Below are 13004 nucleotides of genomic sequence, written 5' to 3' on the forward strand. Positions count from 1 at the left end.
GAAGCAGGGGAAACAGTGAAGAAAAAGACACATAATAAAATACAATATGTTTGCAAGTCCACTGAAGAAAATCAGTTTTTTTAGCACTGTTGTTGTGATCTTTTAAATATTATATACAAAAAATAATGTATAGAGATTTTATCATTACTGATACTGTTGCTATGTCATATGTAAAAATGTCTGACACTTCCTAAAACAATTTAGGCAAAATCAACAACACCGTGTAGGCTTATTGTTATCACGTTAATCCATTTCGTTTTCAACAGATTCTGTCACAGAAAACTTGCAGGTTTCTCTTAATTTCGATGTGACAGATCTGACAAGCTGTTGGCAGACCTGATCGTCTGTCCCAGGATCAGGATCAGACCCATATTGGCCGCGCTGTGTATTCTGGGAACACACAGTAATTTCAAGATGGCGGCGAGCAGGAGGCTGGCCAAGGTAAACCTCCCGATCTTGTTATTTTCAGATAATTTTTAATGTGTAAAGACGCATTGGCCGTTTGCGAACGCCCTCGTTCTTTACCTAAGCTCATATAAGACGATGTCGTTGAGTGAGGATACAATTTATAGATTGTCTTTAGCGGTATACTAAATAAAAAAGAGAGGTCACTACTGGCCACCTAGCCGACCAAATATTAACGTTAAACAGTAGAACACCGGCAAATTAGGCCAGAGAGTCCCGACTCAGTTTACCAAACACGACCGAGGGGCCAATGTTTGGGTTTGTGTCGGATGTTGGACGTCAGGTTGACACGGCTTTTGTAGCCGAGGGAGTGCGTTTAGTTGCGGCTGCCGTAAGACCGTGTGCGGCGTAAGGCATTTGCTAATCAGCTAAATTGCTATCCCCAGATCTTAGCCGCTGTCAGCTAGCTAGCCAGTGACTCCGCTAATCAGAGTTAGCCGGACCTGGAGTTCGTGTTTAGAGTATAAGTGGGCGTTAGCCATTATTGTGTTTGCTAAAGTGAAGTAAATGTTGGTTTGGGTTTGTAACGTGGTAGTATCATTTTTGTGTAAGATCTGTGTGAACCCGTGTTAAACGTGCATGCATGTGTTTAGACTCTGCCAAACTGATTTCCTTCTTTTCGCCAAATGACCACGGTATTTAGAATTCCCCGTGGAAATAGATAGGTACTTTCAGTTGTGTCTGGCGTCGACGAGACAAAAGTGAAACTACATAGAACAAGAGACAGTTTAGCTCTTACGATATGTGATCACTACAGTCTCACTTTAACTAACTTGGAAAGCAAAAACGGTTTCAAACGTTGACGCTTCGACGCTCTTGACCGTTTACTAAATGTTGGATGACAGTTAGCTATACATTTTGTCATTTAGAGAATACACGGAACAAGGAAGCTTTTAGCTTAAGTGAAAGTAAAAGTCACGAGAAATGCCTTTACTTTTAGCCCATGAGGAGAGGTGCTATATTATTAAAAGCTGTACTGTAATAATATAGTCCTAACGGGATTTTGAAGAGATCCTTTATATTTTGTCAACACAAATGGTACCACACTGTATGACAACAGGTCTATACCTAGTGATCCAACACAGGGTGTGCCAAGGTCAGTGAGACTTTGAGCAAAAGGTTGAAATCTTAGTTTCATTAGTTTTTTGGATGTTCATTCTTAGAAACTTAGGACTCATCAGCTTGTCTTTGGGTGGCACCAATCAGTGTCAGGGCTTCAGCTAGATGGTGGGTATTCTGACAACAGAAGATGCATACCAGAGCCAAAACATTGTTTATACTCTGGCATGCATCTTAAGATGTGAGCATGGAGAATGCAGTTTACACTTAATTAACAGTTCAAAATCATAACAATGGCTTTGTTTTTTTTGTTTGAAAAAATGTGATATGCTGCATGTCTGCTTGACACTATGTTCCACCTCACTTGCCTTTTTGCTGACCCGCATATTGACAAACAACAATTCATTGCTGTCTCTTATTTTAATATGCTATGAAGGTATTACTTTGTCATTTCTATCTGCTGGTAAGTATATAGGAAAAATACCCCACACCTACTGTCTTTGAATGCATCAATACTGGCCTGGTCAGTACAATCTGGCTTTATAGCACAACACATACATCACATCATTGTATGACAGATGTATTTGAAAAAAAGAAAAGGAAAAAAAGGACAGATTTTTGATTAGATTGATGGAGTAGATACGTCACCTGGATTAATTAAGTATGGCTGTTAGCCTGGTCTGGAGCTGACTACTTGGACAGAATAAATCTCCATGTGGCATTAGACATGGCTAAATTAAGCAAGAATAACTGAAAAATGTATGATAAAATATGATGTGCATCTATGATAAATTCGGCATCGGCAAAGCTTCCGTTTTAACATGTATATGCTAGCACTTGATCATCTGTGTTCAGGCTGGTAAGTTTGGTGCCATCTGAACTGACTTGTCTTTCCAGTGACTGTCTCATCTAAGACAAGCTTTAACTCCACTGTCTTGGATTGTAGCAGCCAACAGGAGGCTTATATCTGCTGTGTGGAAGATCCCATGGTGGATGACACCTGTCTGCCACACCTTTCACATGTGCTTAGTTGTGTACAAAGTGTGTACACTCTTTGTATGCCCAACTAATCTCCTGTCAATAAAAGGGGCTTCCTCTATGTGCCATGTTGTTTACTGGTGATCTGTATGTTTTTGATGAGCCAGGCAGGGATTTGGTTCTGATACTGTAGGCAGGTGTTGTCTTTCTTTAGCAGCTTGGTACTAGCTGTCTTTGTTACACCTGTTGTTTGTAAAATTAGCAGGTACACTTTACGTCAGAGCTTCTGGCCAAATAAATTGTTTACTTTCAGTCAGCATTGTATTGTTTGCCAAGAAGGCTCATAAGAAGAGTGTCCAGTGTGTCAGCGTTGAGCAGCAGCAAACGTGGTTTAGGAGAACCATTCAACAACAGAGGGCAACTGTTTCTTCCTTCTTTTTAATCACCTGACATGACAGGTGATTCTGGAACGCAGTTACAGGAAGTTCAGAGAAGAGGTGTGACCGCTTATATAATGGTGTACGTTTGACAAAAAGAGTTCCATTTTATAACCATGCAATTAACAAACTAATCTGTGGAGTTCCCATGGTACCTACACACATTTGTGTAATTGTATATACCTAGGAAGTTATGGCAAGGCCATCAGAAATCGATAAACAAAACTTAAAAGCAATACTTCTTTGTCTTAATAATACCATCATACACACATCATTTTCTGCTGTATTTCACCTAACTGCATTCCATTTTGTAATTATCTCTTATATGCTTGTTCTCTCAGGAACTCGAGGAGATTCGCACGTCTGGAATGAAAAACTTCAGAAACATTCAAGTTGAGGAATCAAACCTATTGTCATGGCAAGGGCTTATTGTTCCTGTAAGTAGCTCTTTATCATAAGTTTTTTTTCTACTGCAGGAACTTACATTTCCACCACTGAAACTTGCATTGTAACACTGTTTTGTTTTGTTTAGCTTGAGAAAATGAATCCTCAAATATCAAAGCCAAACACATTCTATTAATGTTTATGTTTTGGTTGTATTAAGATCTGCTGAATAGCTCTTAATACAAATATACATTATTCTACTCTAAATTTGCTGGTTATTTTTCTTTGGCTCTGGCTATAACCCCTTTGTGGCTTGGTGATTGTTCCTATAAGCTATGGCACCAATTATCTTCTGCAGTGAAAAACACCTGTTGACTGAAATTGTGTATAGTGTCATCTCTTACTTAACCACCTCCTCTCCATTTCAGGACAACCCTCCCTATGACAAAGGTGCATTCAGGATCGAAATCATTTTCCCCACCGAGTACCCTTTCAAGCCTCCCAAGATCACATTCAAAACAAAGATCTACCACCCCAACATTGATGAGAAGGGTCAGGTGTGCTTGCCTGTGATCAGCGCAGAGAACTGGAAACCTGCCACCAAAACTGACCAAGGTTGGTGTTTGCACTCCGAGCGACATAAAAGACAAAAGTCGCTCAGCGCTATACTCTTTTGCAAGGCTAACTCTGCATAAAATCTAACTTTATTTCGTTACCTGTGTGTTTTGCAGTAATTCAGTCCCTCATTGCACTGGTGAATGACCCCCAACCAGAGCATCCCCTGCGGGCAGACCTAGCAGAAGAGTACTCAAAGGACCGTAAAAAATTCTTGAAGAATGCGGAAGAGTTTACAAAGAAACACGGTGAAAAGCGGCCAATGGACTGATCATCTGATGAGCGCGTAGCCCTCTCTCTGTCTTTCTCCCCCACTCCTCCTGTCTCCCCTGATCTGCCTGACCAAATAACTGATCGTTCTCATCCCTCCTCGCTCTCCCCACACTTCACCACCTTCCCTGCCACTTACCTTGTCCACCCTTCACCATCTACCCACCCCTTCACCCCCTTGATCCCCCCACACCCTTTTTTCCTGCAGCCCTGGAGCTGCCTAGCTGAAGCCAGGCAGCAGCAGCCTCAGCCTCGCTTCCCATCAAGGACTCTCTGTGGATCAGACAGCCTCCTCTTCTTCTTTTCCTCCTCCACAGCCATAAATCTCCAGACCATTTCTAACTTTCTACTCTTTCTTAAATTGAAAAATGAAAAAAAATTCTAAGGGAACACGATATTCAGATGAAGAGTTAGATGGAAATACTCAGAGTAATGTGTTAATTTTCTGTTTCTCTATATAACCAACTCATGTTTTAAAAACAGTATATCACAGACATGATTTTTCTGATATTTTTGAAGAGCATCATAACTGGCCAACTGCTCTATTTTATTTTTTTTATTGTTCTTTTTGCCCCATCAAATCTAATGTTTTAAGCTGGAACAAATGTGATGGAAAAGAAGATGTAGTTGGAAGTGTATGTGTGCTGAAGATCTCCACTACTTCTAGGATTGCACTGTTTGTAAACAGAAACAATGGCAGCCCATACACAAATTTAATTGTAAATGCTACAGAGGATTCTTCCGTGTCCAACAATCAGCAGACCCTTGAAGACAAATTGGTGCACTATCTTCACATTCTCAGATGTACCTTTCATGATTTTTTTTTACAACACTGATCACTTACATACTCAGACTGTACTGGTAAAATACTTCTTGTATGACAAATTGCTATATGATTTTCTTTTCCTTGGTAATAATTTGCTCTCTCCACGTGTTATGTTTTGATTGGCGCTTCAGACATAAAATTGAAGGGAAAGTGGGAAGAATGTGTTTGAATGATTTTTATCTTCCATGCATGTCCCCCCTTTTCCCACTGCTTGGCAACCCCATTACAACAACCTACCATGCGGTTTGAAAACAGAGCCCTTTACTACAGTAAGACATATTCCAGCTGCAGATGGACTGCCAGCTTCCTAGATGAAAGGGACCTAACCTGGGGGGGAGGGAGGGAGGGGAAGAAAATCTGGAGAAGGAGCACTCAGCTTGAATGAATCTCAGCTACCAGAGACGGTCCTAGAAACAAGCACCTTGAAGGCAGCTGGGAGAGGGCTGGCTGTCCAGGGATGTGTTAGGACATGGAAAGGGACTGCAGTGGCCAAAACCACCATGTAACAGCTATTTGATCTGGTCCCAATATTGTTTCATAATAAAGATGGCAAACCATTTGGCTTCACTGTCTGCCTGGTAGTGAAGTGGATGTTGCATGGGTTTGGTTTGTGATGACTAGATAAAGGAACAGAATTAATCCAAACTGATCATCATAAAATAGATTACAAACTTACATTATTTAGCAGTAGCTCCGGTTTGAACACAATCAGCAGTTACACTGATCACATTTGTATTTACCTTGTTAAAAGTTTGGAGTCCATGTATGGGACATTGTTCTACACAGTGGTTATGTTCAAGATTATACCAAACATATATCTCGGAGCCATAATAAATGTGGTTTACCTTCATGTGATCCTTGTCAGTGCAACAGAGTCTGATGATGTAGTAGAAATAATTATCTACAAATAGATCATAGTAAAACTTATGTCCTTTTGCATATTTAACCAGTATTGACGGTTATTGCTCTGCTGGACTTTCTCACCAGTATTCAATGCAAAAAGTTATTTGTAGTTCACATGTGCCACTATTTTAGTTAGAAGCTGTAGTCACTATAGCTTGATTGGAAATTCAGGTGCTGATAAAACCTCAGAAAAAAACAGAATACTAGTATAGAGTTTTTATGGAACAAAATGGATACAGACGGGCATTTTAATTGAATAGCAACACTGTGGAGTGTCTCAACCATGATCACCTGACAGAGAAGCCTCAGAAACTTTCTGTGTCAGACAGAAACCGGAAACCAGGAAAATGAATATACCACAGTTAGAGTAGATATAATAGGAACAGATTCTCATTGGGTGCAGGAAGGGTTAAATTCCGTTGGAATCATAGGTCCAGTGCAAATCTACAAATCTCGTCACTGACGTGTTCTCGCGTGATTCCAGCTATTCTCGCAGCGAAAACTCGGCCAGCTTTCCGCTTCCTGTCAAGAGATCTGCTCCACTACATCAATTCATGTAAGCAGTTTTAAGGAAGAAAATTCTAAAAACCTGTTTTTGTGAAGACTGTTGCCTTCAAGGAGGAACTGTCCTGTTCTATTTGTGCAGTTCAATGGCTACAGAAAGCTACCTGACGAAGCAGCACACAAGTGCAACGGGGCTTCAGCGCTGCTAATGTTAGCTACCGAGGCTACGATTCAAGATAGCTTTTAGCTTGCTAGCTTCCGTCCATGCATGTATCCAAGCACAGTTAGACGATGCCCTCACTTTGGTGCGCCACCTTAGCTAAAGTGTGGTGCGTCATTGCGCGTTGCTGCAGAGTTAAAGCGCATAAAACGTCTGTCTAGTTGCAGTTAAAACGTTGAAAATCCTACGGAGGCTTCAGATGTGTAACCCAGCTCTGAACCTGATCATAAATTAAATTTGCATTGCAAATTAACCTACAAATACGGACATTCAGTCATTGCGCCTTTGTTCATATGAGGTCATCCTCTCTTTCCCACCCCAAAATCATTAAATATTCAAATCAACCTAGCCAGTAATGTAAATATTTTATGGCACGGTGCAAATTGTTTACAGAGCTGGAAATATTATCATATTTTCCCTGTATTCCTCATGAACATGGATTTTGGAACCATATGGAGTAAATTCGTAGGTCTAGACTAAAATGTTTCTGAATGTTATTATGTATTGAAGTTAAACTCAATAAAAATAAATAAAATATCACTTTCAGTATAACTTTGTTCCTAATAACTATCATGCTGTGTATGTATTTAAGAAATACTGGCCTATGGGGGGCATGGGAATGTTTAACTCCTGAAACAAATCCGTATTGCTATCTACCTTAAAATCCTGACATCTGTCAGGCTCTTTGTACGTCACGTTTTTGGCAAAAGCTGGCAAAAAAGCAGTGGTTATAATGACCATGTTAGATTGTCTGATCGAGTGAATCAGTCACTTTGTAGTGCTGTCCAAAGTCTTGTGTGTTTTATCCATTACATAGTGTACCCAAAGTTGTCATGAGGCACATCAGCATGTAATCTTATAATTTGTCAATGTTAAAGAGGAACATGACATTATAATACCAATGTGCTGCTTTAATGTTGTTTTTACAATACATTTTGTTTTTAAATAAAGGTCAGATTTTTGGTTTTTGTCTCAGCAGAATGCCAAAATCAAAGGAAATGCTGTCCTCCACATCTGGAAGTGACTCCGACAGTGAGGTTGAGACCAAGGTTTGTGCTTCAATACTAACTTTCTAAGTTCTTTTAATATCTAAAATCAAAATTGTCACTGAAAGCAGGTTACTTTTTATGTATACCAGTTAACTCTTAACCATAATGCCCATATATTTTCATGAAAGGTAATGATTTTAAGTATTTGTTTTTCTGGAAGGCAAAGAAAAAGAAGCCTAATACATCAGAGAAACCAGCCAAGAAGCCAAAGAGTGGAGAGAGCTCAAAGCCAGGAGGTTCATCCAAGAGCAGCAGTAATGGTGACGACAACATGTTCCAGGTGGGTGTTAGAGGCTTAATGTAGTATACCTGCTGCTGTTTATTCCATAACAGAGAGAGAGAGAGGGGAGGGGGGGTAATGATGGTTGCCACCTTGCTTCTTAAAGTAGAGGTGAAGGTTAAATGTCTGAGAGACCCCAGACTTAGGGAAAATGTTTGTAATGGGTCGGGGAATTGAAGAAACATCAAAGGTTGACTGCTGGTTTACTTCTTGCAGATTGGAAAGATGCGATATGTCAGTGTCAGAAACTTCAAGGGTAAAGTCCTGATTGACATCAGAGAGTACTGGATGAACCAAGATGGGGAGATGAAGCCCGGGAAGAGAGGTAATCACACTCATATGGCTTTGGTTTAGGCAGCATGGCCAGCATAACATCTCAGGCTGTACCTCTTAACACTGGCAAACCATACGTGAAAATGTAGTACACTCACTGTGTTGGACAGCTCTCACTGTATAGTGGAATTACCATAAAGACATAGCTCTGTTGCCTCATTGCAGGAAAACATCCACAAAGTTTACTCATCCCTCACCCTCTAAAGGTTTTTTGTTTAAAATGGTATTTAATAACTTCTTTTACTACCTGGCTTGACCAGTTCCATTCATCCATCTTCAACCGCTTATCCGGGGCCGGGTTGCAGGGGCAGCAGTCTAAGCAGGGACACCCAGACTTCCCTCTCACCAGACACTTCCTCCAGCTCCTCTGGGGGAATCCCGAGGCGTTCCCAGGCCAGCCGAGAGACATAGTCTCTCCACTGCGTCCTGGGTCTTCCCCGGGGCCTCCTCCCAGTGGGACATGCCCGGAACACCTCCCCAGGGAGGCGTCCAGGAGGCATCCGAACCAGATGCCCGAGCCACCTCAGCTGGCTCCTCTCGAGTGACTGAGCTTCTCACCCTATCTCTAAGGGAGCGCCCAGCCACCCTTTGACGGAAACTCATTTCGGCCGCCTGTATTCGCAATCTCATTCTTTCGGTCACTACCCAAAGCTCATGACCGTAGGTGAGGGTAGGGACGTAGATTGACCGGTAAATCGAGAGCTTTGCCTTCCGGCTCAGCTCCTTCTTCACCACAGCAGACCGGTACAGCGACCGCATTACTGCGGAAGCTGCACCGATCCGTATGTCAATCTCCCGCTCCATTTTTCCCTCACTCGTGAACGAGACCCCGAGATACACAAACTCCTCCACTTGGGGCAGGAGCTCTCCTCCCACCCAGAGAGGACAAACTACCTTTTTCCGGTCGAGAACCATGGCCTCAGACTTGGAGGTGCTGATTCTCATCCCAGCCACTTCACACGCAGCTGCAAACCGTCCCAGTGCACACTGAAGGTCCCGGCTCGATGAAGCCAACAGGACAACATCATCTGCAAAAAGCAGAGATGAAATCCTATGGTTCCCGAACCAGATCCCCTCCGGTCCCTCGCTGCACCTAGAAACCGGTGACAAAGGGCAGCCCTGCCGGAGTCCAACATGCACTGGGAACAGGTCTGACTTACTGCCGGCAATGCGAACCAAACTCCTGCTCCGGTCATACAGGGACCTAACAGCCCTCAGCAGAGGGCCACGGACCCCATACTCCCAGAGCACCTCCCACAAGATGCCGTGAGGGACACGGTCGAACGCCTTCTCCAAGTCCACAAAACACATGTGGACTGGATGGGTGAACTCCCATGAACCCTCCAGCACCCTGCGGAGGGTATAGAGCTGGTCCAGCGTTCCGCGGCCAGGACGAAAACCACATTGCTCCTCCTGAATCCGAGGTTCGACTAAAGGCCTAATTCTCCTCTCCAGTACCCTGGCATAGACTTTCCCAGGGAGGCTGAGGAGTGTGATCCCCCTGTAGTTGGAGCACACCCTCCAGTCCCCCTTTTTAAAAAGAGGGACCACCACCCCAGTCTGCCAGTCAGTCAGCCAAGACAGCCCCACAACATCCAGAGACTTAAGGTACCCAGGGCGAATCTCATCCACCCCCGGTGCCTTGCCGCCGGGGAGCTTTTTGACTACCTCTGCAACTTCAGCACAGGTGATGAACGAGTCCACCCCTAAGTCATCAGCCTCCGCTTCCATAACGAAAGGCGTGTTGGTGGGATTGAGTACTCTTTCCAACCACCCCCTCAGACGAGGTCAACAGCTCCCCACCTCCACTGAATACAGTGTTGGCAGAGTACTGCTTCCCCCTCCTGAGGCGCCGGACAGTTTGCCAGAATCTCTTTGAGGCTGACTGATAGTCCTCCTCCATGGCCTCCCCGAACTCCTCCCAGGCCCAAGTTTTTGCCTCTACAACTGCCCTCGCTGCAGCACGCTTGGCCTGCCGATACCTATCAGCTGCTTCAGGAGTCCCACAAGCCAACCAGGCCCGATAGGACTCCTTCTTCAGCTTGACGGCATCCCTGACCTCCGGTGTCCACCACCGGGTCCGGGGATTGCCGCCACGACAGGCACCAGAGGCTTTGCGGCCGCAGCTTCGGGCGGCCGCATCGACAATGGAGGTGGAAAACATGGTCCACTCCGACTCAATGTCTCCAGCCTCCCTCGGAATCTGGGTGAAGCTCTCCCGGAGGTGGGAGTTGAAGATCTCCTCCTAGCGGAGGGTTCGGCCAAAAGCTCCCAACAGACCCGCTGCTGCAGAACCCGAGCTGTGCACGGAGGCGAGCCCGACTATATCTAGTCGGTACCGCTCAGCCTCCCACACAAGCTCAGGCTCCTTTCCCCCCAGCGAGGTGACATTCCATGTCCCCAGAGCCAGTTTCTGTGTCCCGTGGTCAGGTCGCCTAGGCCCCCACCTTCGACTGCCACCCAATCCACTCTGCACCGGCCCCTTACGGTTCCTTCCACCGGTGGTGGGTCCATGGGAGACCATTTGACCAGTTCTGCACTTAAAAGTAGGATAACAGACAGGCCATAAGCCTGGAAGTAAAGCTAATGCTAACTGAGCTATAAGGGTGGGCGATGTGGCAAAAATATCATATCACAATTTTTTAATGGTAAAATCTTGATCACGATTTTATCATGATTCGTTTTTTACATTGACACTAATTTGCATATTTCTGTGTAAATGACTTAATGTGGCCTAATCTGTCACTTCTTAAAAATTATCAGTAGATCTTAAAGATAAACAACACTGATAAAGTGCCCTCTGTATTAGTTTTTCAATAAACATGAAAATTTAAATAACAATTACAGAACAAAATATCAATGAGGAAAAACCATTTCACAAGTTTTATTTCAAATAAAAAGTAGACTCTAAGCTGATGTAATTCTGTAAATTCAACTGTCATTTAAACAGGGCTGAAGTGTGCTTCCTAAGGTTAAACAATACATACATTAATGAAAAGTATCATTTAGAACGCGAATCAAATTTTAATGGGAATCATATCTAAGGAAAAATGGAACTGCTGCCGTCACCTCTTTCTACTGTTTACTAGTGTCCTTGTATAGAGCGTTGTTATCAAATGCCTGCATCATAATTGTTTAGGTATAACGTCATTAGCTGTTGCCCCTGCTGCATTGGATGTACAAACGTGTGCACAGAACTAATACATCCCTCCCACTGCCTGCACACACACATGCGTACAGGTTGTATGGGATTGCGGGATCTTGATTAAACACTTTTAAAGTTTAAACCTTCGTAGAAACATAAGTCCAGTATTATAGAATGAAACCAAAGATCAAAACCAGAAGACATGCCACGGAGGTCTTCAACCAATCAGGATGTGGAACACAATGCGCTGTAAAAAAATAAACATGCAAAATTGCACTGGCCATTAAGGCAATGTGCGAGGCTGTGAACCGTGTTGTATCGAGGGACCACTGTACACTTTTCCTTCATTTATTGATTAAGATCACATACATACATACTAAGTAAAAGCATATGATACCCTGCAAATATTATCATTTATGATTTTATGGTCGTTTTTAAGTTCTTAATTACATTTCTTGCAGGTATCTCCCTGAATCCAGAACAATGGAACCAACTGAAGGATCAGATCGCAGAAATTGATGATGCCATTAAAAGAATATAAGCATTCCTTTTAATGTTCTGTGGAAGTAATAACATGTTGGCAGATTAGTTTTGTATAAAGCCTGGGGTTGTTTTTTCTAATTGGTTGGTTACCTAGCTGATTTTATGTTTGACACTTGTGTTTGTGCTGTTTTAGTAAATGTGGGCGGACGAGTAGGTGGTTGAGATGGGTGACAGGCTGTGCTATAAAACAGTGGTGTTTTTGTACTGAATAATAAACAAGGCAATAGCTTACTATAAATTTTAGCCAGTGTGTAAGTTTCTGTTCAGTTTGTCATGGGGATATTCTTGGCTTCCTCTGCATTGTAATATCTGTAGTTGTGTGTGTGTGTTAGTGCTCTTCCCTTCAGAATACCCAGCCCAGTCTGTCATGCTGTCACTAAAGGTGATTTTATTCAGTGAAACATGGGATAACTTTTCAAAATAAATGATACTGTTAAACATGACACTGTTGAAAGAATCACATAAAATTTGGATTACACACACAGGTGGGTGTACATGTGAAGTTGTTCCATCAAACATATGAGCTGTGAACCAGTGGAAGAGGCTGGTGTGTTTAAGGTGACTAATAACCAATCACAGTACCAACAGCAGAGTGCTGAAATAAATGACATTTTATTGTACCTCATACAAAGGATTTGGGGCACCAAGGTTTTTATTCACAATACTTAAATTATCTGAGCAAATGGGTCAAACCATAACATTTTAGTTTTGTAGTGCATGCATGATGTTCTATGTACTAAGAGGTAGAGAGGAAACAACTGGAAAAAAACAGCTGCAAGAGAATAATCATAAAACAAGTTACAGGTCTGTGATAATAGGACTATTATAATTTAATTCAATACTTTGATTAACTCCCTATCATACTGTCTGCGGGATGTGAATAGTTAATAGTGGCCACCAAGTCTGCTTCCTCACATGATGATAACCACCCTGCCTTAATGGCCAGTAGACTCCTGGAGAGCTGTCAAACTACATCATTTTTTACCCTTTACT

The 13004-nt window shown here is 42.8% G+C and overlaps 2 protein-coding genes across 3 annotated transcripts; both read left to right on the plus strand.

Moving 5' to 3' along the window:
• The first annotated feature begins 327 nt into the window (after nucleotides 1–327).
• Nucleotides 328–5602, plus strand: ube2l3b (ubiquitin-conjugating enzyme E2L 3b). Its single transcript, XM_028414926.1, has 4 exons — nucleotides 328–441; nucleotides 3281–3376; nucleotides 3752–3938; nucleotides 4055–5602. The coding sequence occupies exons 1-4, from the start codon at nucleotides 415–417 to the stop codon at nucleotides 4207–4209; spliced, it is 465 nt and encodes a 154-aa protein (XP_028270727.1). The 5' UTR covers nucleotides 328–414; the 3' UTR covers nucleotides 4210–5602.
• A 790-nt stretch (nucleotides 5603–6392) lies between these two features.
• sub1b (SUB1 regulator of transcription b) lies at nucleotides 6393–12493 on the plus strand. 2 transcript variants are annotated; one of them, XM_028415254.1, is made up of 5 exons: nucleotides 6393–6493; nucleotides 7641–7710; nucleotides 7871–7990; nucleotides 8207–8315; nucleotides 11930–12493. In XM_028415254.1, exons 2-5 carry the CDS (start codon nucleotides 7642–7644, stop codon nucleotides 12007–12009), a joined length of 378 nt encoding a protein of 125 aa, XP_028271055.1. In that variant the 5' UTR covers nucleotides 6393–6493; nucleotide 7641; the 3' UTR covers nucleotides 12010–12493. The 2 variants fall into 2 exon arrangements, with proteins under 2 accessions (XP_028271055.1, XP_028271056.1); XM_028415255.1 differs by having other exon boundaries at nucleotides 6410–6493; nucleotides 7638–7710.
• The last annotated feature ends 511 nt before the right edge of the window (nucleotides 12494–13004 follow it).

The sequence above is a fragment of the Parambassis ranga genome, chromosome 9 (assembly GCF_900634625.1).
Source record: "Parambassis ranga chromosome 9, fParRan2.1, whole genome shotgun sequence".
In the NCBI taxonomy this organism is placed as follows: Eukaryota; Metazoa; Chordata; class Actinopteri; family Ambassidae; genus Parambassis; species Parambassis ranga.